This window comes from Entelurus aequoreus, linkage group LG12, assembly GCF_033978785.1.
Source record: "Entelurus aequoreus isolate RoL-2023_Sb linkage group LG12, RoL_Eaeq_v1.1, whole genome shotgun sequence".
NCBI lineage: Eukaryota > Metazoa > Chordata > Actinopteri > Syngnathiformes > Syngnathidae > Entelurus > Entelurus aequoreus.
The window spans coordinates 45,995,619-46,020,542 of NC_084742.1; the positions used below are offsets into that span (position 1 = coordinate 45,995,619).

The 24,924-nt window shown below is 39.7% G+C and overlaps 1 protein-coding gene across 6 annotated transcripts in view; it reads left to right on the top strand.

Moving 5' to 3' along the window:
* Nucleotides 1–7,013: 7,013 nt before the first annotated feature.
* Nucleotides 7,014–24,924, top strand: part of si:ch211-200p22.4 (phosphatidylinositol-binding clathrin assembly protein) — a 97,577-nt gene continuing 79,666 nt past the window's right edge. For 3 of the 6 annotated variants that reach the window (XM_062066104.1, XM_062066106.1, XM_062066107.1), the window contains exons 1-2: nucleotides 7,018–7,609; nucleotides 7,845–7,996. In XM_062066104.1, coding sequence (XP_061922088.1) covers nucleotides 7,867–7,996 — 130 coding nt within the window. In that variant the 5' untranslated portion in view covers nucleotides 7,018–7,609; nucleotides 7,845–7,866. Of the gene's footprint in view, nucleotides 7,610–7,844; nucleotides 7,997–24,924 lie in introns of all 6 variants that reach the window. The other 3 variants (XM_062066103.1, XM_062066101.1, XM_062066102.1) reach the window with 3 other exon arrangements.

The following is a 24,924-nucleotide window of genomic DNA, read 5'->3' on the forward strand; positions in this document are numbered from 1 at the left end:
AGTGCAGGATAAAAGAGCAATAAGGTGCAGATATACACTACCGTTCAAAAGTTTGGGGTCACCCAAACAATTTTGTGGAATAGCCTTCATTTCTAAGAACAAGAATAGACTGTCGAGTTTCAGATGAAAGTTCTCTTTTTCTGGCCATTTTGAGCGTTTAATTGACCCACCAAATGTGATGCTCCAGAAACTCAATCTGCTCAAAGGAAGGTCAGTTTTGTATATTCTGTAACGAGCTAAACTGTTTTCAGATGTGTGAACATGATTGCACAAGGGTTTTCTAATCATCAATTAGCCTTCTGAGCCAATGAGCAAACACATTGTACCATTAGAACACTGGAGTGATAGTTGCTGGAAATGGGCCTCTATACACCTATGTAGATATTGCACCAAAAACCAGACATTTGCAGCTAGAATAGTCATTTACCACATTAGCAATGTATAGAGTGTATTTCTTTAAAGTTAAGACTAGTTTAAAGTTATCTTCATTGATTTATTACAATCTTTCCTTCAAAAATAAGGACATTTCAATGTGACCCCAAACTTTTGAACGGTAGTGTAAATAAATAGATTACTGTACAGATAAATATATTGCACTTTTGCATAAGCATCTACATTTATGGATGTATTGTTATATTGTCTTTATATTCCAGCGAGTTAGTCCGTTTTTGGGGGGAATTGAGGGGATTATATTATGATGCGTTCAAGAGTCTTATTGCCTGAGGGAAAAAGCTGTGACAGAACCTGGAGGTTCTGCTACGGAGGCTGCTGAACCTCTTTCTAGAGTACAGCAGTGAAAACAGTCCCCTGGTGGGAGTCTCTACAGATTTTCTGAGGCCTTGGTCAGGCAGCGGCTTTTTGCGATTTTCCAGATAGGAAGAAGAGGAGTTCTGATGATCTTTGTCCTTCCTCCTTCCCAACTACTGATCAAAATGATTTTTATTCCATTAAAATATACTCAAAAAGCAAGATATGAATGACATTTTTTTTTTTACAATAATTGCCGTGTATGGTCATAGTTTTTTTTTTTTTTAGCATTTTACTGCGTGGATCGTTCTCCCAGGATGCAGACGGGACTCCAGAGGCAAGGTGCAGGTAAGGAAATGATTTATTGTCCATAAATCACACTGGATACAAACAAAAGAGCACCAGCTTGCCGATAGCACGTGAAGCTAACGGAATAGCGAACAAGAAAAGCTTAGCATGCATGTAAACAGGCAAACAAAAAGGCAAAGCTTAGCTCAGGAATCAAATTAGTAGCCATCGAACTGTTGCGTGGAAGCAAATAAGAAAGCCAGACTGAGTGTGGTGAAAAGCAGGGAATAAGTAGCTCTCTGATTAGTGCCCCAAGAGCAGGTGAGCATCCCGAACACTAATCAGAGGCAGGTGGAAAACAATCTGCAGTCATGGCAACAAAAATACAAACCCAGGGGTGCTCAAAACAGGAACTGAGGCAGTGAAAAACTAAACAAACATTCGGATCATGACAATAGTAGTTCTAAACAGCATGCTCAAATATTTTCATGTGTGATTGTAAATAATGTTAATGATATTAATCCTTAATAAAATTCCCTTCAAGAAAAAAGTACCTTTTTAATAAAAAAAAAGTTATCCTTTTACCCAAAGATGCGTTACTCATTGAAAAACATCCCAAAATGGTTCATAGTTTTGGAAACCCAGAAATGTAGTTAAAATAATACCCTTATAACCCAAAAAATACATTGCTCTTCATAAAAATAACTCCAAAATTCAACCCAACACTCGCTACTCATAAATAGGGTTAGCAAAATAACCCAGCATTTTTTAGTGTGTGCAGTCGGGTAAAATCAGCTGCTGCCTATATTTTGACGCCACACTTAAAAATGCAGATGAGCAGCTAAAGTAGGTTATAGTTTTTCAATCTGGAATCTTTCAGAATGACATCTTGGGCTGGTCTTTTGTTTATTTTCTATTTGCCCCACACACATTTGAAAAATTAATTGATTTTTAAACTAATGCAATTCAAAGTTGTATCTAAACCAGGGGTCGGCAACCCAAAATGTTGAAAGAGCCATATTGGACCACAAATACAAAAAAGTAATCGGTCTGGAGCCACAAAAAACTAAAACTCTTATATAAGTGTTATAATGAAGACAACACATGATGTAAGTGTCTATCTTAGCTATATTAGCCAACTATCAAAATGACTATGTGTCGCAGGCTGATGCAAATATTCGTTGACAGAAATGTTGAAATGTAATATTTATTCCACACATTTTAACAACGTTGGAAAACATTTGTAAAACTTCTCCGGGGGTGAGATAACTCCTGGAAATGACCAAAGGTGTAGATGTGTGTGTCCAAGTTAAAGAAAACGGCAGGCTGTCTTCTTCGAATAGATTTATTACAATCTTTGCAAGCTGGGTAACATTTGCTGTGGTCTGGAACAACATGGCTGACTATAACAACTATCAGAAATTCAGGCAATATTACATACAGATAATGTGTCGTGAGACATGCAAATATAAATTAAATACACAGAGGACATAAGTAAAGGAAATTTAATGAGTTCAAATATACCTACAAACGAGGCATAATGATGCAATATGCACAACCAGCTAGCCTAAATAGCATGTTAGCATCGATTAGCTTGCAGTCATGCAGTGACCAAATATGCCTGATTAGCACTCCAACAAGTTAATAACATCAACAAAGCTCACCTTTGCGCAGTCACGCACAGTATAAAACATTTGGTGGACAAAATGAGACAAAGAAGGAGTGGCATAAAACACGTCTCTCTGTGGCAGCGTCGGAGAAAGTTGTACATGTAAACAAACTGTTGATTCACAGTCCACACAACGGTGAGTTCAAGGGCCGCTGAAATTAGTAGGACAAAACGGTGCTCGCCAAATACTCTCATCAGTGAAGCATAAACACAAACATATCAAACAGTGGGCTTTCTAACAATTAGGAAGGTTTGTGTCGTGTTTGTCCTCTCACAGAAACCATATTACAACAAAAAACATATTTTTCACACCATTTTTTTCCCATTTCCATACATTTTTGAAAAAGCTCCATAGAGCCACCAGGGCGCCGCTAAAGAGCCGCATGTGGCTCTAGGGCCACAGGTTGCTGACCCCCGATCTAAACCAATGGTGTACACCAGGGGTGTCAAACGTACGGCCCGGCAAACAGGTTTTATCCGGCCCGCGGGATGAGTTTGCTAAGTGTAAAAATGAACTTGAAATTTTTGAATGAAAGAAACAGCTGTTCTAAATGTGTACACTGGATGTCACAATAGCTATTCTTTGTATTTTTGTAGATGATGCTACATATGTACAAAATAAACCACATGATGTAAGTACATCAGTCGAGGAAAATGATCAAACTACATAAATAACATACTGTAATTTGATTATGATATAATTTTTTATCTTGATAGATTGAAAATTAACACCAATGAATTGACTGATAAATGTTATCACATAATTTCTTCAGAATATCTAAATAACGACAAATAAAGTATATATACTATTAACCGCAACAGGTAATTGTAAAAAAAACAAAAAACAACATTATGATTTGTACAATTTCAAAATGTGCTGTTTCTATTTTTAAACAAAGAAAACAATCTGAAGTTGTCTTTATTTTTAAGTTATCGTGCCGGGATTTTACCAGTCCGGCCCACTTGGGAGTAGATTTTTCTCCATGTGGCCCCCAATATAAAATTACTTTGACACCCCTGGTGTGCACATTCCGACCGGAACTGGGTAATTGTATTTGTATTGGCACACAAGTAAAATAAATCAACGAGATGAGGCCATTTCTGAAGGAATGCTCCAATGCTGAAGTTGAACTGTAATCCTGGATTTGTTTTAGAATTTTTGAAGTACAGCACACAATTCCCAAACAGGCTGAATATTTTGAAGTTGGAACAGTTTGAATCAGATGAAAAATGTGGGAGTTGTGGAACTTTGATTTCAATGGGAATTTCCCCCAAAATTTGGGAATTTCTGGAAAAGCGGGAATTTTTGGGAAAATGTTAAAAACAAAAACTTGAATGGTCTGAATGAATTGTTGGTGTTGGAATTTTTCAAATCGGTCAAAAAATGTTGAAGTAGTAACATGTTGAATTGAGAAATAGTATTACGGAATTCCCGAAATTTCGGGAAAAACGAGAATTTTTCCAGTTCAAAAAACAACTTTGTTTTTTGTTTTGATTAAGAGGAATGTTTTTGACGGTGGAATGGTTGAAATGCGTTGAAAAATGTGGAAGGAGTAGTCACCTGAAAAAAGGGTGGGAATAGGGCATTGGAAAACCAGGAATTCTTGAAAATCCTGGATTTTTTTTTTTACTTGGAAAAGGGGTAGTTTGAATTTCCAGTAGTGATGGGTCCGGCAACACCGATGCATCGGCGCATGCGACGAGCTCATAGAGCAAAACCCTGTGTACCGCTTTTAGAAAGTCACGTGACCGATCATGAGCTGTTTCGGTCACGTGACTGATACGCGAACTGTGTCACACTGACGCCTCCTCTGTGCCCTGTGAGCGGGTCTTTTCTACAGCCGGAAAAATTATAACTAAGAAGAAAAATCGTCTAAAATTTAATACGTTGGAAAAACTGTTTTTTTTTATAAAAATGTGTAAAAAAAATAAAAATAAATAAAAATCCCAGTCCACAAGCATCCTTATTCACAACACGTTCTCTTAGATTTCCATGTTATGATACATGTTCACATTATTTATTGACTGTATCTAAAAAAGGTATAAATATATTTTTATTTAAATGAAGATATGAAATAATCCTAAATGAAATACAATGACTTGGTTTATATTATTGTATATACTAGGTCATAAAATCAGTGTCAGTTGAGTCGGTCCATAGGTTGCCTGTAGGGATTTTTAATATCCAGCAGATGTCAGTATTTAGTGACACAGTATCGACACAGTATCAATACAGTTTTGCAATGTGTCGAAACGCTTCATGACGCCTCATCAACCCATCACTAATTTCCAGAATGGTGGAATGTTTTTAAGGTTGAATGGTTATGAATTGATTGAAACATTGTGGAAATGGTGGAAGTTTGAAAAATGGCCAATTCATTTTGAATGGGGAAAAATGTCCCGGAAAACCTGGAAGTCTGGGAAATCTGGGAATTGTTGATTCCCGAATAGGCTGAACAGTTTGAAGTAGGAATGGTTGGAATCGGATGAAAAATGTGGAAGGGAGAGTGCGCCAAAATCTGGAGAAGAAGAAGAAGTTGTTGAATAATAAATAGACGAATTTTGGTGTACAATTGATTGATTGATTGATTGATTGATTGAAACTTTTATTAGTAGATTGCACAGTGAAGTACATATTCCGTACAATTGACCACTAAATGGTAACACCCGAATAAGTTTTTCAACTTGTTTAAGTCGGGGTCCACTTAAATTGATTCATGATACAGATATATACTATCAAATACTATCAAATATATACTAACATCATAATACAGTCATCACACAAGATAATCATCAGAGTATATACATTGAATTATTTACATTATTTCCCTTAGAGATAGGGTGAGAAGCTCTGTCATCCGGGAGGAACGCAAAGTAAAGCTGCTTCTCCTCCACATCGAGAGGAGCCAGATGAGGTGGTTCGGGCATCTGGTCAGGATGCCACCCGGACGCCTCCCTAGGGAGGTGTTTAGGGCACGTCCGACCGGTAGGAGGCCACGGGGAAGACCCAGAGACACGTTGGGAAGACTATGTCTCCCGGCTGGCCTGGGAACGCCTCGGGATCCCCCGGGAGGAACTGGGAGAAGTGGCTGGGGAGAGGGAAGTCTGGGCTTCCCTGCTTAGGCTGCTGCCCCCGCGACCCGACCTCGGATAAGCGGAAGAAGATGGATGGATGGATGGACATTATTTACAATGGCATATGGAGGGGGCTGGGGGGTAGGTTTGGTTGTATCAACACTTCAGTCATCAGCAATCAGCATCAACAATTGCATCATCAGAGAAATGGATATTGAAACAGTGTAGGACTGACTTGGTAGGATATGTACAGCAAGTAGTGGACATAGAGAGAGAGATCAGAACGTATAAGAAAAAGTGTAAGAAAAAGTGTCTACATTTGATTGTTTTATTGTTTACATTTGATTATTTATAATCCAAAGAGGTATTATGTGGAAGGGAGGGTGTTAGTTTAGGGTTGTAGTTGCCTGGAGGTGTTCTTTTAGTGCGGTTTTGAAGGAGGATTGAGATGCCCTTTCTTTTACACCTGTTGGGAGTCCATTCCACATTGATGTGGCAAAGAAAGAGAATGAGTTAAGACCTTTGTTAGTTCGGAATCTGGGTTTAACGTGGTTAGTGGAGCTCCCCCTGGTGTTGCGATTATGGCGGTCATTTACATTAAGGAAGTAGTTTGACATGTACTAGGGAACGACGTGGCGGAGTTGGTAGACTGGCCGTGCCAGCAATCGGAGGGTTGCTGGTTACTGGGGTTCAATCCCCACCTTCTACCATCCTAGTCACGTCCGTTGTGTCCTTGGGCAAGACACTTCACCCTTGCTCCCGATGGCTGCTGGTTAGCGCCTTGCATGGCAGCTCCCGCCATCAGTGTGTGAATGTGTGTGTGAATGGGTGAATGTGGAAATACTGTCAAAGCGCTTTGAGTACCTTGAAGGTAGAAAAGCGCTATACAAGTATAACCCATTTATCATTTATCAGGGAGATGTAGCGGATTTTATAGACTAGGCTCAGTGCAAGTTGTTTTACTCTGTCCTCCACCCTGAGCCAGCCCACTTTGGAGAAGTGGGTAGGAAAACCATATGTGTGAATGATTTGGAGCATTCACACATTTATCACAAATAAATATGTCGTCAACCACTTTTAAATAAACATGAAAAGTAGTGTATAGAATATTAACATTTTGTATGTAGTTTTTACATCTCTAATGGATGGATTAATTATCTTTAAAAAATAAAATAAAAGTAAATGCTCCGAAAACTGAAAATTCCCAGCCTCAGTATCGTCCCTTGAAGGCCTCTAGGTTGTGAGATCAGCTGATTTTTTTACGCTGCCATTTTGTCCGGCGGAGCCTCAGACAGCCGCCAGACAAGTCTTTTCTGTGTCAGGACCGACCCGCTGCCCGGACTTCCAACGCCAGCAGAACGACCCACTGTCCTTTCACAAAGTCGCCCGTAACCCCGGGGGTGGCAGCGATAAGACGGAGCCGAGCGAACCAGAGGGCAGGCGGAGGTTGCTGCCATTTTTTCTAACTTCCACCTCCCCGCCGGCTTCACGCCAGCTATCCCCGCTGCTAGCCCCTCTCGGCTACCCTCCGCCCCTTTGAGAGCTCCCGCACCGGTAGAGACGTCACCTGTCATCGCTGGGGTATTTTTTGCTGTTGTTTTTTTTTTTTTTTTTGGTTTCTTCAAACTTTAAAGTTCCAGCAATGTCCTTGGCGGTTGAGACGGACTTTTCACGCCCTTTGGAGGAGTTTACTGGCACTTTTACGAGCGGCAGCAGCTAACCAGCTAACAAGTTGACGTGGAGGAAGGAGGAACTTTGTTGGGTGGATTTAGTCCTGAGGTGCACTTCTTTGCCCTGAAAACACATCACCAAAGCGACATAGCGGGACAAGTATGTTTATTTTTCAGCACATGGTTATTTCCGGTGTGAACAAATACCGCAGCGGGAGTCTCTCTTTTAGGTCGAGGATTGCAGCGGAAGCATGAGCTAACGCAGACTAGCTGATCATATTTTGTGGTAGATTTAGACAAAGAATCCTCTGCACAATTGTCCCCGCAGACACGTATTCCACATCGACTGGGAGTTACCCAATTGATCCCATTGTTTTTTTTGTGTGTGTGTGGAGAAAAAGCATAGACGGAGAAGCCATGTCTGGCCAATCAATCACCGATCGGATCGCGGCGGCTCAGCACAGCATGACCGGCTCGGCGATCAGCAAGGCGGTGTGCAAAGCTACAACGCATGAAGTCAGTGGACCCAAGAAGAAACACCTGGACTGTGAGTGCATCTTTTTTTAATTTTACCATTTTAGTATGTGTTGCTGCAGCGCATCCACATTCATTCCTCCCATCAAAATCACCAAAGCAGTTACAGTACACTACCTTCTTATAATCAAGTTCTTAATTGGATACTGTAAACATTGTTGACCAATCAGAGGACAGAAGACTGTCCACGTTGACAGGAAATGTTGCATTTTGTGAAAGTAGCGGCCATCTAAACCAATCATCCATCCATTTTCTACCGCTTGTCCCTTTCGGGGTCGCGGGGGGTGCTGGAGCCTATCTCAGCTGCAGGGGTACACCCTGGACAAGTCAGTTAAAGTTAAAGTACCACTGATGGTCACACACACACACACACTAGGTGTGGTGAATTTACCCTCTGCATTTGACCCATCTTCTTGTTCCACCGCCTGGGAGGTGAGGGGAGCAGTGAGCAGCAGCGGTGGTCGCGCTCGGGAATCATTTTGGTGATTTAACCCCCAATTCCAATTCTTGATGCTGAGTGCCAAGCAGGGAGGTAATGAGTCCCATTTTTATAGTCTTTGGTATGACTCGGCCGGGGTTTGAACTCACGACCTACACTCTAACCACAGGGCCACTGAGCAGGCTAAAAGCTCAACAGAAGCTCGAAGAAAGTCATTTCCAGTGTAGTAGCCCATATTGACAGATCCTTATCCAGAATATTGTAAGGATATTTTCAGATAGCCCTGAATAATCCCAAATGTTTTGTGGATTTTGGGGGGTACTTTTGGAAATACTATTGGATAGAAAGGAAAAATAATAATAAAATAAATTATTTTACTAATGGAGTCACGATTCAATACAGTATTGTAATATGGTGATACATATTGCGATCATCAGGGGTGTCAAACTCATTTTAGATCGGGGCCCACATGGAGAAAAATCTACTCCCAAGTGGGCCGGACTGGTAAAATCACGGCACGATAACTTGAAAATAAAGACAACTTCAGATTGTTTTTTTGTTTAAAAATAGAACAATCACATTCTGAAAATGCACAAATCATAATGTTTTGTGTTTTTTTACCCTTACATGTAGTGGTTAATAGTATTCTACCTTTATTTGTTCTTATTTATACTTTCTGAATAAATTATGTGATAATGTTCATCAGTCAACTCCATCCATCCATTTTCTACCGCTTGTCCCTTTTTGGGTCGCAGGGGGCGCAGGGTGTACCCCGCCTTCCGCCCAATCAGTCAACTCATTGGTGATAATTTTCAATCCATCAAGATACAAAAATAATATAAAAATCAAATTACTGGATGTTATTTATGTAGTTTGCTCATTTTCCCTGACTGGTGCACTAACATGTAGTTAATTTTTATTTTTTTTACATATATAACAATCTACAAAGATACAAATAACTGCTATTGCGACTAGCTAATTTTTATACTTAGAAAACTCATCCTGCGGGCCGCATAAAACTTTTTTGCAGGCCTTATGTTTGACACCCCTGTTCTACATGGTAAACTTATAGATTTAAAAGGGTTCTTAAAATAAGCTATATAAATGTACACTAGATCAGTGGTCTCAACCACCGGTCCGTGACACATTTGCTACCGGGCCGCACAGAAACATTAAATAATTTGTAAACGACTGCATTTTTCTCCTACTTAACTTGTCTTTCCCACTAGACCAGGGGTTGGCAACCCAAAATGTTGAAAGAGCCGTATTGGACCAAAATACAAAAAACTAATCTGTCTGGAGCCGCAAAAAATGAAAAGCCGTATATAAGTCTTATAATGAAGACAACACATGATGTAAGTGTCTTTAGTAGCTATATTAGCCTACTATCAAAAATACTATGTGTCGCAGGCTGAAGCAAATCTTCGTTGACAGAAATGTTGTAATTTAATATTTATTCTACACATTTTCACAACATTAGACACCATTAGTAAATCAGAGGCTACTCAGAAGGTGAGATAATTCTTGGAAATTAATGGCTTTTAGTGGCTAAAGGTATAGATGTGTGTGTCAAAGTTAAAGCAAACGGCAGGTTGTAATAAATCTTCTTTTAATATATTTACGGCTTTTAATTTTTTGAGGCCCCAGACGGATTAGTTTTTTGTATTCTTGGTCCTATATGGCTCTTTCAACGTTTTGGGTTGCCGACCCCTGCACTAGTCACACCAATAAGCTTGTTTGTAGATGTACCATAAAACTCCTCATAGGAAGTTGCCACTTGTTATATTTGTTATAACTTTGTGACATGATACAATTAGGGCTAGGCGATATGGTCTTTTTTTAATATTGCGATATTTTAAGGCCATATTGCGATACACGATATATATCTCGATATTTTGCCATAGCCTTGAATGAACACTTGATGCATATAATCACAGCAGTATGATGATTCTATGTGTCTACATTAAAACATTCTTCTTCATACTGCATTAATATATGCTACTTTAAAACTTTCATGCAGAGAAGGAAATCACAACTAAAAAAATCACTATTTTTTTCATACGGTGTTGATCTGGAAATGTTTGCCTCTGCATTTTGATGGTGTGGGCGTGTGGCACCGAACGGAGATGTTGACATGCGGAGTAAGCACTCTTCATTCTCTAGCAGGTGACTTTTTAAATGATGCTACATATTAGCAGTAATGCTACTTTTTATAGCAACGCTTTCGCCCCACACTTGACAAATTACGGTGGTTTGTTCGACATATTCCCACTTGAAGCCAAACCACCGCCAGACGATGGACCCCCTGCTGTTTTTTGGGGGAATTAATTGTTCCTTCATTTGTTACCAGATTCGCTCCTTCTTTCTCTCGTATTACCGCTCACACGGCTACGCTAGCATCACAGCTAACGTTAGCCATGCTGCTACCTCTTTGCTGCGCGAGGGCGTATACGTACAGTATGTGACGTATGACGTGACAGTATGTGACGTGTAGAAGCTGCGCTTGCTGTCTGTGAGAAGGAGAGACAGGAAAGAGCGAGGAGAGCCTGTAGTGTAATGCCAACAGCTAAAAGCAACTGCGTGAGAACGCATACTCGAATATCCCGATAGTCATTTTCTATATCGCACAGAGACAAACCCGCGATATATCGCGTATATCGATATATCGCTCAGCCCTAGATACAATACATAAATGTGACAGATTTTAGCCAAAGGCTGATTTTCATCTGCAGTCCACAGCAGATTGATGGTAACCTGCTGGGGATCTCATTCCAAAGAAACAAGCTCAGGGCTTCCACTAATTCAGCGTTATAGTGAGTTGTAGTTTTAATGCACTTATTTTTGCTGTGGAAAGCCGGTCCCTGAAAATAATGCCTACATTAAACTGGTCCGTAGTGCAAAAAAGGTTGGGACCACTGCACTAGATGACAGTAATAGTGAATTATATTTATATAGCGCTTTTTCTCTAGTGACTCAAAGCGCTTTACATAGTGAAACCCAATATCTAAGTTACATTTAAACCAGTGTGGGTGGCACTGGGAGCAGGTGGGTAAAGTGTCTTGCCCAAGGACACAACGGCAGTGACTAGGATGGCGGAAGCGGGGATCGAACCTGCAACCCTCAAGTTGCTGGCACGGCCACTCTACCAACCGAGCTATACCGCCCCAATTATTAATAATTAAATGGACAAACCGAGTCACAAAAACTATGTAATTCAAATGATGCATTTCGTTTTATTGCAGTTGTACAGAAAGTGGATCATGTTTTTTCTTGGTCTTAAATTGGTCCTATAGTGTGAACGTCAGCGTGAATGTTGGGACCCCGAGAGGGACAAGCGGTAGAAAATGGATGGGTGGAATTTGGACCGATGATGACTTTAATCTACATGTAACACACTTCCTTGTGGTATAGATATTAGGTGTGTGAAAGTTTTTCGGTACAAACCGATAACCGATTTTAACGTAAGAGATATGAATACATCGTTTGGCGAGCCGGTGGATCGATCTATATATAGTATGGATCGGTCGATATCTGGTTGGAAAGTCATAAATCAGTTCATTGTACATTTCATACAAAATACCAAATTGTGCGAGACTTCCGTGGTGACGTAATACGAGAGTACCGTTCTTGTTTGCGATTGACGACAGAGCAACATGGCAGACAGCACCGAAAGTGTTTACAAACAATAAACCCCTGAATATTAAATCTAAAGCGGGGTTGACGTTTCGATTAAAAAAAAGGTTTGTTGGATAAAAGTATGGCCATTTTTAACGTTTGAAAAGTAGCGATAAAGTAGCTTGAGTGTCTCGACACTCAAGGCGATGAGGGAGCTAGGAATGCTAATGCTAACAGACCTACCAACTGATTTGAAAGACTTCCAGCCCCAACTTAGCCACAACTCTGCAAGGTAATCACATCAACTAATACACTGTTCATTATGGATGTATGTTCTACTATTTGTTCATAATTAATACAGGCACCACTTGTTTTGTGTCTATTTAAAAAATAAACACATGCCATTTTTCTGACATGATACATTTAATTTTCTTTTCACCATGCAAAGCTTCCATCTGCATCGAATCGTATTGTATCGAATTGTAATGTTTTCAAACGTGTTGTTAGTGAATCATAACCTATGTATCAAGATTCATATCACTTTGGTGTAAATTTTGCTCCACAGTCACATTTATAATCTACTTTGTGCATATGTCTGCAAACGGTTGGTTTGTGGAGGTGTTCCCTTTTATATTGGGAATGACACTCTCCATGCCCCACCCTCTCCAAAAGTATCAGATGTTATCTTATAAAATGTACACAGTTAAAATCTAAATCTTAAAGATGAACACCACTCCCTTTTTTTTCAGTCACTGTTTAAAATAAACTTCAGCTTATAGATTCACAAGTCACAACATTAGCTACACTTTGTGTGGCGCACAATGCCGGATCAAAAAAGCTTTATTTACTAGCATTTATGTCACTACCTGTAGCGCGCCAGTGTAGGGCTGGGCGATTTATCAACACATGATCACACACTATTCTGGCTTCAAAATAAAAGCGCTACGCTATACGTCTGGTTTAACTACATTTAGGATTTCTCTTTAATGTACAGGCTTCATAATAACTGCCACACCTTACAAAAAAAGTAATATAATTAGAGATGTCCGATAATATCGGCCGATAAATGCTTTATAATGTAATATCGGAAATTATTGGTATCGTTTTTTTTATTATCGGTATCGTTTTTTGTTGTTGTTTTTTTTATTTATTTTTTTTATTAAATCAACATAAAAAACACAAGATACACTTACAATTAGTGCACCAACCCAAAAAACCTCCCTCCCCCATTTACACTCATTCACACTAATTCACACAAAAGGGTTGTTTCTTTCTGTTTTTAATATTCTGGCTCCTACATTATATATCAATATATATCAATACAATCTGCAAGGGATACAGTCCGTAAGCACACATGATTGTGCGTGCTGCTGGTCCACTAATAGTACTAACCTTTAACAGTTAATTTTACTCATTTTCATTCATTACTAGTTTCTATGTAACTGTTTTTATATTGTTTTACTTTCTTTTTTATTCAAGAAAATGTTTTTAATTTATTTTTTATTTTATTATTATTTTTAAAAAGGACCTTATCTTCACCATACCTGGTTGTCCAAATTAGGCATAATAATGTGTTAATTCCACGACTGTATATATCGGTATCGGTTGATATCGGTATCGGTAATTAAGAGTTGGACAATATTGGAATATCGGATATCGGCAAAAAAGCAATTATCGAACATCCCTAAATATAATGTATTGTAGCGTCCAGAAGAAAACAATTTCTGACTTTGTTTGTCTCTTTTATTACCAGTTTTTTGATAATGGGCCCAATTCCAACAAGTATTTCCTCCAAGCACACGGATCTGCCTCAGTGCTTCACTCCTAGGCACACAACACTTGTTTATTCTCCTCCGATACGGTGTGTTACCACACCATGGGAAAAATTACCATCATAACACACTAACAAACACATTAACATTATAGTATGAATGTATAGTTTATTATTTGCGCACTATTGACTAATGATGCACCGAAATTTTGGCCGGAAAAGACATACGTATACATACATGCAGGCCACTGAATTTGAACCTTTTAAGGTCAAGGCAAGTGTTGCCTTAAAGGAGGGCTCATATTTTAGGGCACCAAGGCAAGTTGGAAGGGCACCTAGGCAAACATTACTTTCTTTGCCGGCCTATCTGGCCTGTCTAGGGGGCAAGTGCCTGACCTAAATTCACCGAACACCTGACGTCCTTTTAGACCCTGATGCAACTAGTGTATCTCTCAGAAAGTCTCAGAACAACTCGGCTGTTCTCGTTGTCTGTTAACGTTTGACACACGCTTACAAAATGGCTGCGCCCATGTTGTTTATACCGATTAACGTTAATTATGTGATGTCTAAACAGTTGAAAATGTAAGAACAAAAGTAATGTTGCTGTGTTTTTATGAATTTATTCGACGAAACAATTAAGTTACAATTGTCCATTATAGGGATGTCACGGTATGAACATTTTTTATAACGGTTATTGTGACAAAAATTATCAAGAGTTATTTTTATCGCGGTAATTTTAAATGTGCAGTTTCAAAAACTGCTTATACTAAAATCCTTTAACCAAGTTTTTTGTTTTTTTTAAACACACACACATTCAAAATGTATGTATGTACCTCAAGTGGAAAGTTGAATGTGCATATGAAAGCAACACAAGCATTATAAACAAAGTAATATGGCAGAAACAAAATAATACTATAGATAAATAAAAAATAAATGTGAAAAATTCGCAAGATGGCATCTTATGTATATAAGACGTAACTGCACTTTTTGTCCTTATAGATAAAATAGTGTTCATATATGAGGTCACGTCTTATACATAGGACTGCACGATTATGGGCAAAATAATAAAGATTATTTTTTATCAATGTTGAAATCACAATTATTAATCGTGATTATTTATTGTTTGGTAAAACAGTGTTGGGGTGTGAATGCGACGCCATCATGTAATTGGAATATCTAATAAAAATGTTCTAGATTCTGGATCTATATATTTACTGACAAATATTTGTGTTTTTGTTCATCAATAGTATCACCTTTTTAATTACATGATGCCTTTATCTCTAGTTTTACATTTTCACAGAGAGAGATATTTTTTAAGTTATGTACATTTGCTTGTACTAATCTGTGTACATGTACATGCTGTATCAGGACAGATCCATTGAGAGTTTGAGCAGAAATGTCATATATGTATTAATTATACACCATAAAACATTAACAAAATGCTATGTCACATGAATGGTTATTAAAGTAATTACTTTGTAGAATGGAAAAAAACACAAGTAATGTAAAAAAAAACATGGTGTTTACTTTTTGATAGCAATATAAAACACAAAGCCGTTTGGCTAATGAAGATACAGTCAAATAAACAAGCTTTGTTCTTCAACAACCACCATGTACTTCAGTGCAACAAGGCAAAAATAAAGAGTGATACCTCTCACATCTAACACACAATCTGTGTGCCTCACCGACAACTCACCCAGCAAGTAAATTCGATGAAATGACAAAACATTTTCGCTAGTAATGATGTTATTGGAACACTAAGAAAGTTAGCAGTTAAATTAAAGGACGAGTGCGCATCCCCGTAAACAAACTACAGACTTTAAAATAAACAAGTCGTTGCAACGTTCACAACAGATCGCCTGCTGCATGCTAACTCTCAGTCCCAGCAGCTGACGGAAGGACGCCAGCTGTACGCTCAAAATGAAACTGCAACATCAAATATTTTTCTCCTACAACGGCATTGCGCTCTTAATCGCACACCGAGACTCCACAGAAGTAGAAGCGATTGAAACGAAGCGATCGGCTCCGTTAGCTTGGAGGGAACATTTTCAAAGCAAAGTCCATTTCCATGGAGTCGCCGCCATGTTTCTCGAGCCGGCTCTAGTGCGCATGCGCAGATGCTGCGGCGCTTCAGTATTCAGGAAGTAAGCAGTTGCCTAAAATGCATGAATAAATAATGGCTTTTAGGTAAATAAAACATTATATATATATATATATATATATATATATATATATATAAATAAATATATATATATATATATATATATATATATATATATATATATATATATATATATACATACACACACACACACATATATATATACTGTGTATATACATATATATATATATATATATATATATATATATATATATATATGTGTATGTATATGTACTGTATGTGTGTACATATACAGTACGTATGTGTATGTATATGTATGTGTGTACATATATGTATATGTATGTGTGTGTGTGTGTATGTATATATATATATATATATATATATATATATATATATATATATATAAATAAATATATATATATATATATATACATACACACACACACACATATATATATACTGTGTATATATATATATATATATATATATATATATATATATACATACACACACACACACATACATATACATATATGTACACACATACATATACATATATGTACACACATACATATACATACACATATGTACTGTATATGTACACACATACAGTACATATACATACACATACACACACATGGCTCGAATTTAACCACGGCAACTGCAGCATTTGCTGCGACCGCCCTTGTGACTTGCTGTAATGCCCTAAAAAGTTGACCAGCATTTTCGGCAACAACATGCCGTGACTGTCCTTGACTTTTTACTTGTTAAAGGACTAGGGATGTAACGATAAATGGTATAATGATAGACAGCGGTAAAATTCCAGACGGTTAGTAACACCGTTTAAATGTTTTATTTACCTAAAAGCCATTATTTATTCATGCATTTTAGGCAACTGCTTACTTCCTGAATACTGAAGCGCCGCAGCATCTGCGCATGCGCACTAGAGCCGGCTCGAGAAACATGGCGGCGACTCCATGGAAATAAGTGTGTGTATGTATGTGTGTGTGTGTTTATGCATGTGTATACATAGTTCGATTAATTGACTTATTGATTATTGGCCCAGGCCTAGGTTGAACATCCATCCATCCATTTTCTACCGCTTGTACCTTTTGGGGTTGCGGGGGGTGCTGGAGCCTATCTCAGCTGCATTCGGGCGGAAGGCGGGGTACACCCTGGACAAGTTGCCACCTCATCACAGGGCCAACACAGATAGACAGACAACATTCACACTCACATTCACACACTAGGGCCAATTTAGTGTTGCCAATCAACCTATCCCTAGGTGCATGTCTTTGGAGGTGGGAGGAAGCAGGAGTACCCGGAGGGAACCCACGCAGTCACGGGGAGAACATGCAAACTCCACACAGAAAGATCCCGAGCCCGGGATTGAACTCGGGATTACTCAGGACCTTCGTATTGTGAGGCACATGCACTAACTTCTGTTCCGCCGTGCTAGGTTGAACATACCCGGAGAAAACATCACGCAAGTGCGGGGAGAACCCTGCAAATTCCACACTGAGATGTTCCTACATCTCCTGACTGAGGCAGACGTGCTGACCACTGCACGAAAACATTGTTTGCAGGAAAGTAACCAATATCAGAGTTGTCAAAGCAACAGGCGGCACTCTTACCTACAGCCTTGAGGGCTTGAGCCAAACAGGAGCCTAAAAAAAAGTACTTCTTTAAATAAAGGCACAAAGTGTTAGTACGAACAACCTGCCTTGTAGGAACCACAGTGGTGTCATTGTTCCAGACAGCCATATTATTGAAGCTTATTAATATACTGTAGAAACTTGGACACGATAACGGCTAGAAAATGAAGATACATTGTAGTGTTTGATATCACCTCAAGTATTATACCTCGTGAACCTGACCTTTGCAGACGATACACCACGTGGAGCTTAATAATTGCACAATATTGATTTCTCTGAGTGCGACAACCTTCGTGTCAGCAGGCGGTGGCCGAGTGAAGAGTGTCCGGGTGATTGGCGCCAATAAAAGACAGATCAAGGTCATAATTTCTTTAGGGTTGTGGGTGTAGTTCAGCACCAAATACTCATGTTTACTCTCTTGGAGTTAGTTTGTTTGTTAGAAATGGAGCTCAGGTGCTACACTGGCAATAATAAAAAAGTCCAGCACAGTGTGACGCTGCCGCACGACCTCACTGAGCACCTTACCTCTCGAGAGCTTTGAAGCTGGCTCCCTGAGGGGAGCTATCCCATAACTAAAGCAGTTAGGGAACCAGTGCCAGGATGTGGTTTTCCTGAAAAGTCAGATGTGGTGAGAGGAAATGAAATCAAGAAGTTTGCTCACAGGCCCCAACTGAAGTTCCTTTTCACTCGGTGATCATGCAGAAACTGCAGCTGTTTGCGTTTGACGCTTGAAGGGGGGGGGGGGGAAACTGGCTAGGTTTGAGTAGATGCTACATTTTATTCACGGATGCAAACATGCACAGTGCCTTCCCCTGAGCTCAAAGTCTGTCTGACAGCAAGCTGGGAATTATCTCAGCGGCGTATTTGCAACCCGGCCAGAGACCTTTCAACATCAGCAGCATCACTAAGTGTGACATTCATGCACCACTTGTGAAAATAAGTACCATTTGAAAGCCACTTAGCATCACCATTTGGACTGTCCACCTCAATTTCCCTTGCTTCTGTTTGGGAATGAGGCATGAGAATACTGCGCTCTGTGGAAATGTTTAACATTAAAATCAATGAGGGCTGTTTTTTTTTTTTAACAGTTTGGAATAATTTGTGTCTGTATGCTCTCCAGGGAGCAGTTTCCAGAGTGACTCCTGTAAGATTGTGCGTTGGGTTGTTCTTCTAAGGAGCAGCTAAATGGTTGTTTCATGCCGTTGTTTTGCCATCTCTTAGCGGTTACAACAGAGTTGTGACATTTAAAGTCAAGTCTGCTTTCCCCTCCGCCAGCACTTTGTCGTCATGGCAGCAATGCAGGCATCCGGCGGCTGTTAAATGGTCTTAAGCGGCATAGGGAACTCACAATGATGCAGCTTGTTTACTTTGGGTTCCTGGAACCTTTAGTTTTTGGAAGTCTAGGTTCTTATAAACATGTGCAGTTTGTGTTTCCACCGCATTTCACAGTTAAGAGTAGTTTATACAAATCCGGCTGATGACATATTTTGTAAATAAACAGACAATATTAGGTCAGATGTATTTTACTTACGTGTAAGTAAATAAAATACAAAGCAATAAAATACCAAATGAACTGAACGAATGATTTAAAGACAAAGTGTACCAGATTTTACATAAAAAGTCAGTTTTGTCCACAATCCACAGTGTCCAACGTCAGAAAGCTTTCACCTTAAAAATTTGGGGCGTGGTGACATCATGCGTGCCAACAGAAACAAAATTGGCAAATGATTTCCAGGAATTGAAATACTGGGAGAACTGTTTTTTGATTAAAATCCCGAGTATTTACTGACAATAGACAAGAAGACAAAAAGCCATGAATGTGAAGTAGTGAAACTACAAAACAATAAGTGCTTTGTACAGTTTAACAAAAATCTAACGAGAACGTGTTACAGCAGAAGAGAGTAACCAGATAAGAGGACATAGATTAGTAAGTCATGAGAGTGAGCAGTGTCGACACAGTGCGACAGCACTGTGAGCCATAGATAGCAATGGGTGAATACGACATACCTATAAAACTTTTGAACGTTTTTAAAATATTTGCACTTACTTTTAAAAGATAAATTGTGCAGTCTTGTGTTTTATCTGTCATTACAATGCACATGCATAAGGAATTATGTGTTTTTGTCCACTTAGACCTGGATAAATGGTCCAGGGTTTCACCCAGATTGCTTCCTGGGCCCGGGATCTTTCTGTGTGGAGTTTGCATGTTCTCCCCGTGACTGCGTGGGTTCCCTTCGGGTACTCCGGCTTCCTCCCACCTCCAAAGACATGCACCTGGGGATAGATTGATTGGCAACACTAAGTTGACCCTACTGTGTGAATGTGAGTGTTAATGTTGTCTGTCTATCTGTGTTGGCCCTGTGATGAGGTGGCGACTTGTCCAGGGTGTACCCCGCCTTCCGCCCGAATGCAGCTGAGATAGGCTCCAGCACCCCCCGCGGCCCCGAAAGGGACAACCGGTAGAAAATGGATGATGGATGGATGATCGCAGGGCACATTGATAGACAAACATTCACATAAACATTCATACCTATGGACAATTTACTGTGTTTCCAATAAACCTAACATGCATATTTTTGGAATGTGGGGAGCTGGCTTACCCAAAGAAGAACCACACACACACACACACACACACACACACACACACACAAGGGGGTTCTTCCACACAGAGAATCCAAACAGAGGTTCGAAAACGTTATTGTCGGTAGTAATGTCAAAAGAATTAGGAACAATAAATATTTAAATAACTTAAAATATCTTTCTCTTCAGCTTTCTGTTCTTACTTTTGCTGGGTGTCAACCGATTATGTGCGCGGCCAGCTGTGTCATACTGACAGACGATTTAGATGCACGTTTTTTTTTTGTCAATATGCCCTTTTTTCCCAAAATAATTTATAGAGAAACATTTTTATGATATTTGAGATGTTTTTCAAACTTATTATGGCCAATAGTACATACATTGTAGACTATTTACAGTATATCTATTCATACAATATATTACATAAATTAGTTTTTATGTAAAAAAAATTATACATTTTTTGATGGTGTGGCGGCATTTATCTAGCAGTGGCGTGTGCTACGATCATTTACATGTCGAGGAAACCCTGTGCTCAAACCCTTGTGCATAGATGTCCGCCCCGATAGCCCGCTAGCCAGCATCACTACTCAATGTGATAGTCTAATGCTATCCAAACAGAGCAGGGCTGCCCCTCCCTGGGTGCAGAACAAAGATAGGTCCAGTTTAGACTCTCAGGCCGGAAAGGAGTCTCATGGCTCACTTTATGACTGTATGGCAGTTTGAGTTGACCGGACGTATTAATATAAGCTTTGTGATTAACACTTCAGTTCATACACTGGGATCACAAAACTACACTGGCGTGACATAAAAGTAGATGAAAGTTTGTGTTGTTACTGTGTGTTTGAGAACATTCAGCTCTTCTGTTCCCGGCCTGTTCTGATGTGGGTAGTTTATTTATAACCGTGTACTCTCGGGAGCCTTTGGCCCGATTCAACTGTGTGTGTTTTACTCTACCTGTGTGTGTGTGTGTGTCTGACTGACGCACTCCGCAGTGCCCAAGTGGCTTGTTTACAGACGCACCACCACTATACCCGAGACGAACAGTACAGCGACACCCTCCAAAGCCCCACATGCACCTGAAGAGGCAGTCTTGTGTTTAGCTCTGTGCGACTTACGGCCTGTCCCCACAGAACCGTTTTTAGGTGGAAACGGTAAAGATATGTACCGTTTCAGCTTTTTATCCCCACACAAACGGTGTTTTAGGTGGTCGGAAACCTACGTATTTTGAGGACAGCCTCCAGAGGTCTGAAAACTCCGACATTGTCATTTCCATTGGGGTGAAAGAAGTCGAGAATGACGAAGTCACCACCTCCTTCCCGCCCTGTCACTGCCCTGACGGGGAGAAGGCACGTGCAACAGCTGTCAACAACAAACATGTGATTGTGATTAACAATAATTCCTACTATTAGCTCTATGGCAACAAAACCTTGTCATCTGTCAAATAGACATGCAGTGCAGCAACATACACATAATACAAACGTCATATTATTTTTAATACCACAATGTCAAGCTCTGGCCACCAGAAGAACACGTGCTGGTTTGTCTCCTTTACTATGTTGTACATTACTGCTAAAACCAGTGTTTTACTGATATACTGTACTACAAAACCAGTGAAGTTGGCACGTTCTGTATTTCGTAATTGCAGTCCGAACCTTAAGTATCTTGTCTTTGCAGTCTATTCAATTGTATATAGGTTGCAAAGGATTTGCAAATCATTGTATTCTGTTTTTATTTATCATTTACACAACATGCCAACTTCACTGGTTTTGGGTTTTGTATTGGGTACTAGTCAGGTTTAATATTGTAAGTTTTGTTAAAATTATGGAATGAGACCGAGGCGATGTTGGTGAATTGTGTGTATGTGGTGTAAACAATGACAGCCACTTCCTTACTTTCCCTTATTTAGATTGACTTTTTAAAATAGCACACATTTTCCCGGGAGACTCCCGAATTTCAGTGCCCCCTCCCGAAAATCTCCCGGGGGCAACCATTCTCCCGAATTTCTCCCGATTTCCACCGGGACAACAATATTGGGGGCGTGCCTTAAAGGCACTGCCTTTAGCGTCCTCTACAACCTGTCGTCACGTCCGGTTTTCCTCCATACAAACAGCGTGCCGGCCCAGTCACATAATATATGCGGCTTTTACACACACATTAATAAATGCAAGCATACTTGATCAACAGCCATACAGGTCACACTGAGGGTGGACGTATAAACAACTTTAACACTGTTACAAATATGCGCCACACTGTGAACCCACACCAAACAAGAATGACAAACTCATTTCGGGAGAACATGTGCACCGTAACACAACATAAACACAACAGAACAAATACCCAGAACCCCTTGCAGCACTAACTCTTCCAGGACGCTACAATATACACCCCTGCTACCACCAAACCCCGCCCCCCCCCCAACCCCGCCCCCCCTATCTCCCGAATTCGGAGGTCTCAAGGTTGGCACGTATGCATACATCAGTCTATATAAACGCAATCCAACATCCTCTTCTTTATTTTCCCATTTTTGTGCATCTCCTGCGAACACTTTCTTTATTCTGTTTCCTCCGCCGCTGCCGTGTGTCTGTAGATTAGCCTAGCAGCCCTGGAGCGGTTGTCTTTTTGGGGGACAAATCTGGGCCCTGTGCATGGAGCCAGGCTTGATGTGACAGGATGATCGCGTGTGGGTTACAGCCAGCTTGCTTTGGGCTGCAGGAGCTGGCTAAAGCAACGGCAAGGTTGACTGTGCAGCTACTCCTAAGTCAACAAAGTAAACAATTGGCTGCCGTCAGAGCCAAGAAACTTTCGTTGCTAGCCTGCTAAGCTAACAAACACAGTTCAAACTCAGACTCGCTGACTGTCACTAGGCAACAGGCACCACCTTTTAAAAGGCTCCCGCTGAAACTTATCTCAACTGCATTATGACAGATATTTGAAGTAACACATTAATTAATTTCCCTAGTAATTAATTACATTTATTAAAGAGTAATTATGTTAGTTATTCAGTTACTATTTTGGTAAAGTAAGGAGTTAATATAATGAATGCCTTTTTAAAATTAATTTTCAGAACATGTCACACAACAGTTGGCAGGTTGGTTTTCCTGACTAAAATATTAGTGTGTATGTCCTATAGTAATGTTTATTGTTAAAGGTCAATTATTTTCATGTTGCTGCCGACGTTTAAACATGTCCTCTTAAACCATGCCACTTGATCTTACAAGTTATGTTGTGTTTTTATTAGCTGAAGATTTGAACATGGCTAAATGTTTTTTTTAAAGAAGATTGGAGATTACATTTGACTTTTCTTATATTATTTTTAAGACTTTTTCTTTTTTATTATCTCAAAACACCCCTTAAGTTGGGATCCTATTATGCAAAACCTACTTTTCTTACTTGTTGGTACCTGTTTTTGTGTATTTGGGATGCCCATCAGTGCCAAAAATGTAAAATCAAGGCATGGTGGAGGAATTTAGTTACGTCAACGAATATTTCCTTTATGGGTTAGTTTATGGGCCAGACTATATTGGGATGAGTTTTGATCCATATTGCCCAGCCCTACACTCGTGTTAGCGACAGTGCTAGCACAGTTTAGAGATGTTCTCTGTGTTTAATTGAGCAATACATTAGGACTTATGATGGCATCGTGTGCACATTCAGTGTTAATAACGAAATTGTGATACTTAAGACATTTCATATTGCGACAGAAAATATTCTGTGCTACTAATTTTTTTCATTCAGTAGCACCGGTGCAACTAGTGAAAAAGTTACATCCCTGTCGCCCAGGCCGAGGTATATGTTTTGGTAATGGCTAAACGAGCATGCTGTGATACTTTGTACAGGTGATGACGTCTGCACTCAGCAGATGTGCAGAGGGTTGAAACAGCGCTTGTCTAGCCTGCTGACATCAATCCATCCATCCTTTTTTACTGCTTGTCCCACTCGGGGTGGCTGGAGCCTATCCCAGCTGCATTCAGGTGGAATCTGCTGACAACACACCACACCTATTCAGTGGCTCTAATTTAACATCCAGGTTTTGAATGCTAACAATACAGGTGACTACTTTATTCAGAAATATTTATGCATACTGTAACTGTGCCTGTCAGAAGGCTGTTACACAAATAACTATAATACCTTTGTCTATTTAAAGGCCTACTGAAATGATTTTTTTTTATTTAAACGGGGATAGCAGATCCATTCTATGTGTCGTACTTGATCATTTCGCGATATTGCCATATTTTTGCTAAAAGGATTTAGTATAGAACAACGACGATAAAGTTCGCAACTTTTGGTTTCTAATTTAAAAAAAGCCTTGCCCCTACCGGAAGTAGCGTGACGTAGTCAGTTGTCCTCATATTTTCCTATTGTTTTCAACGCAGCTAGAGCGATTCGGACCGAGAAAGCGACGATTACCCCATTAATTTGAGCGAGGATGAAAGATTTGTGGATGAGGAACGTTAGAGTGACGGACTAGAATGCAGTGAAAGACATATCTTTTTTCGCTCTGACCGTAACTTAGGTACAAGCTGGCTCATTGGATTCCACACTCTCTCCTTTTTCTATTGTGGATCACGGATTTGTATTTTAAACCATCTCGGATACTATATCCTCTTGAAAATGAGAGTCGAGAACGTGAAATGGACATTCACAGTGACTTTTATCTCCACGACAATACATCGGCGAAGCTCTTTAGCTACTGAGCTAACGTGATAGCATCTGGCTCAAATGCAGATAGAAACAAAATAAATAAATCCCTGACTGGAAGGAT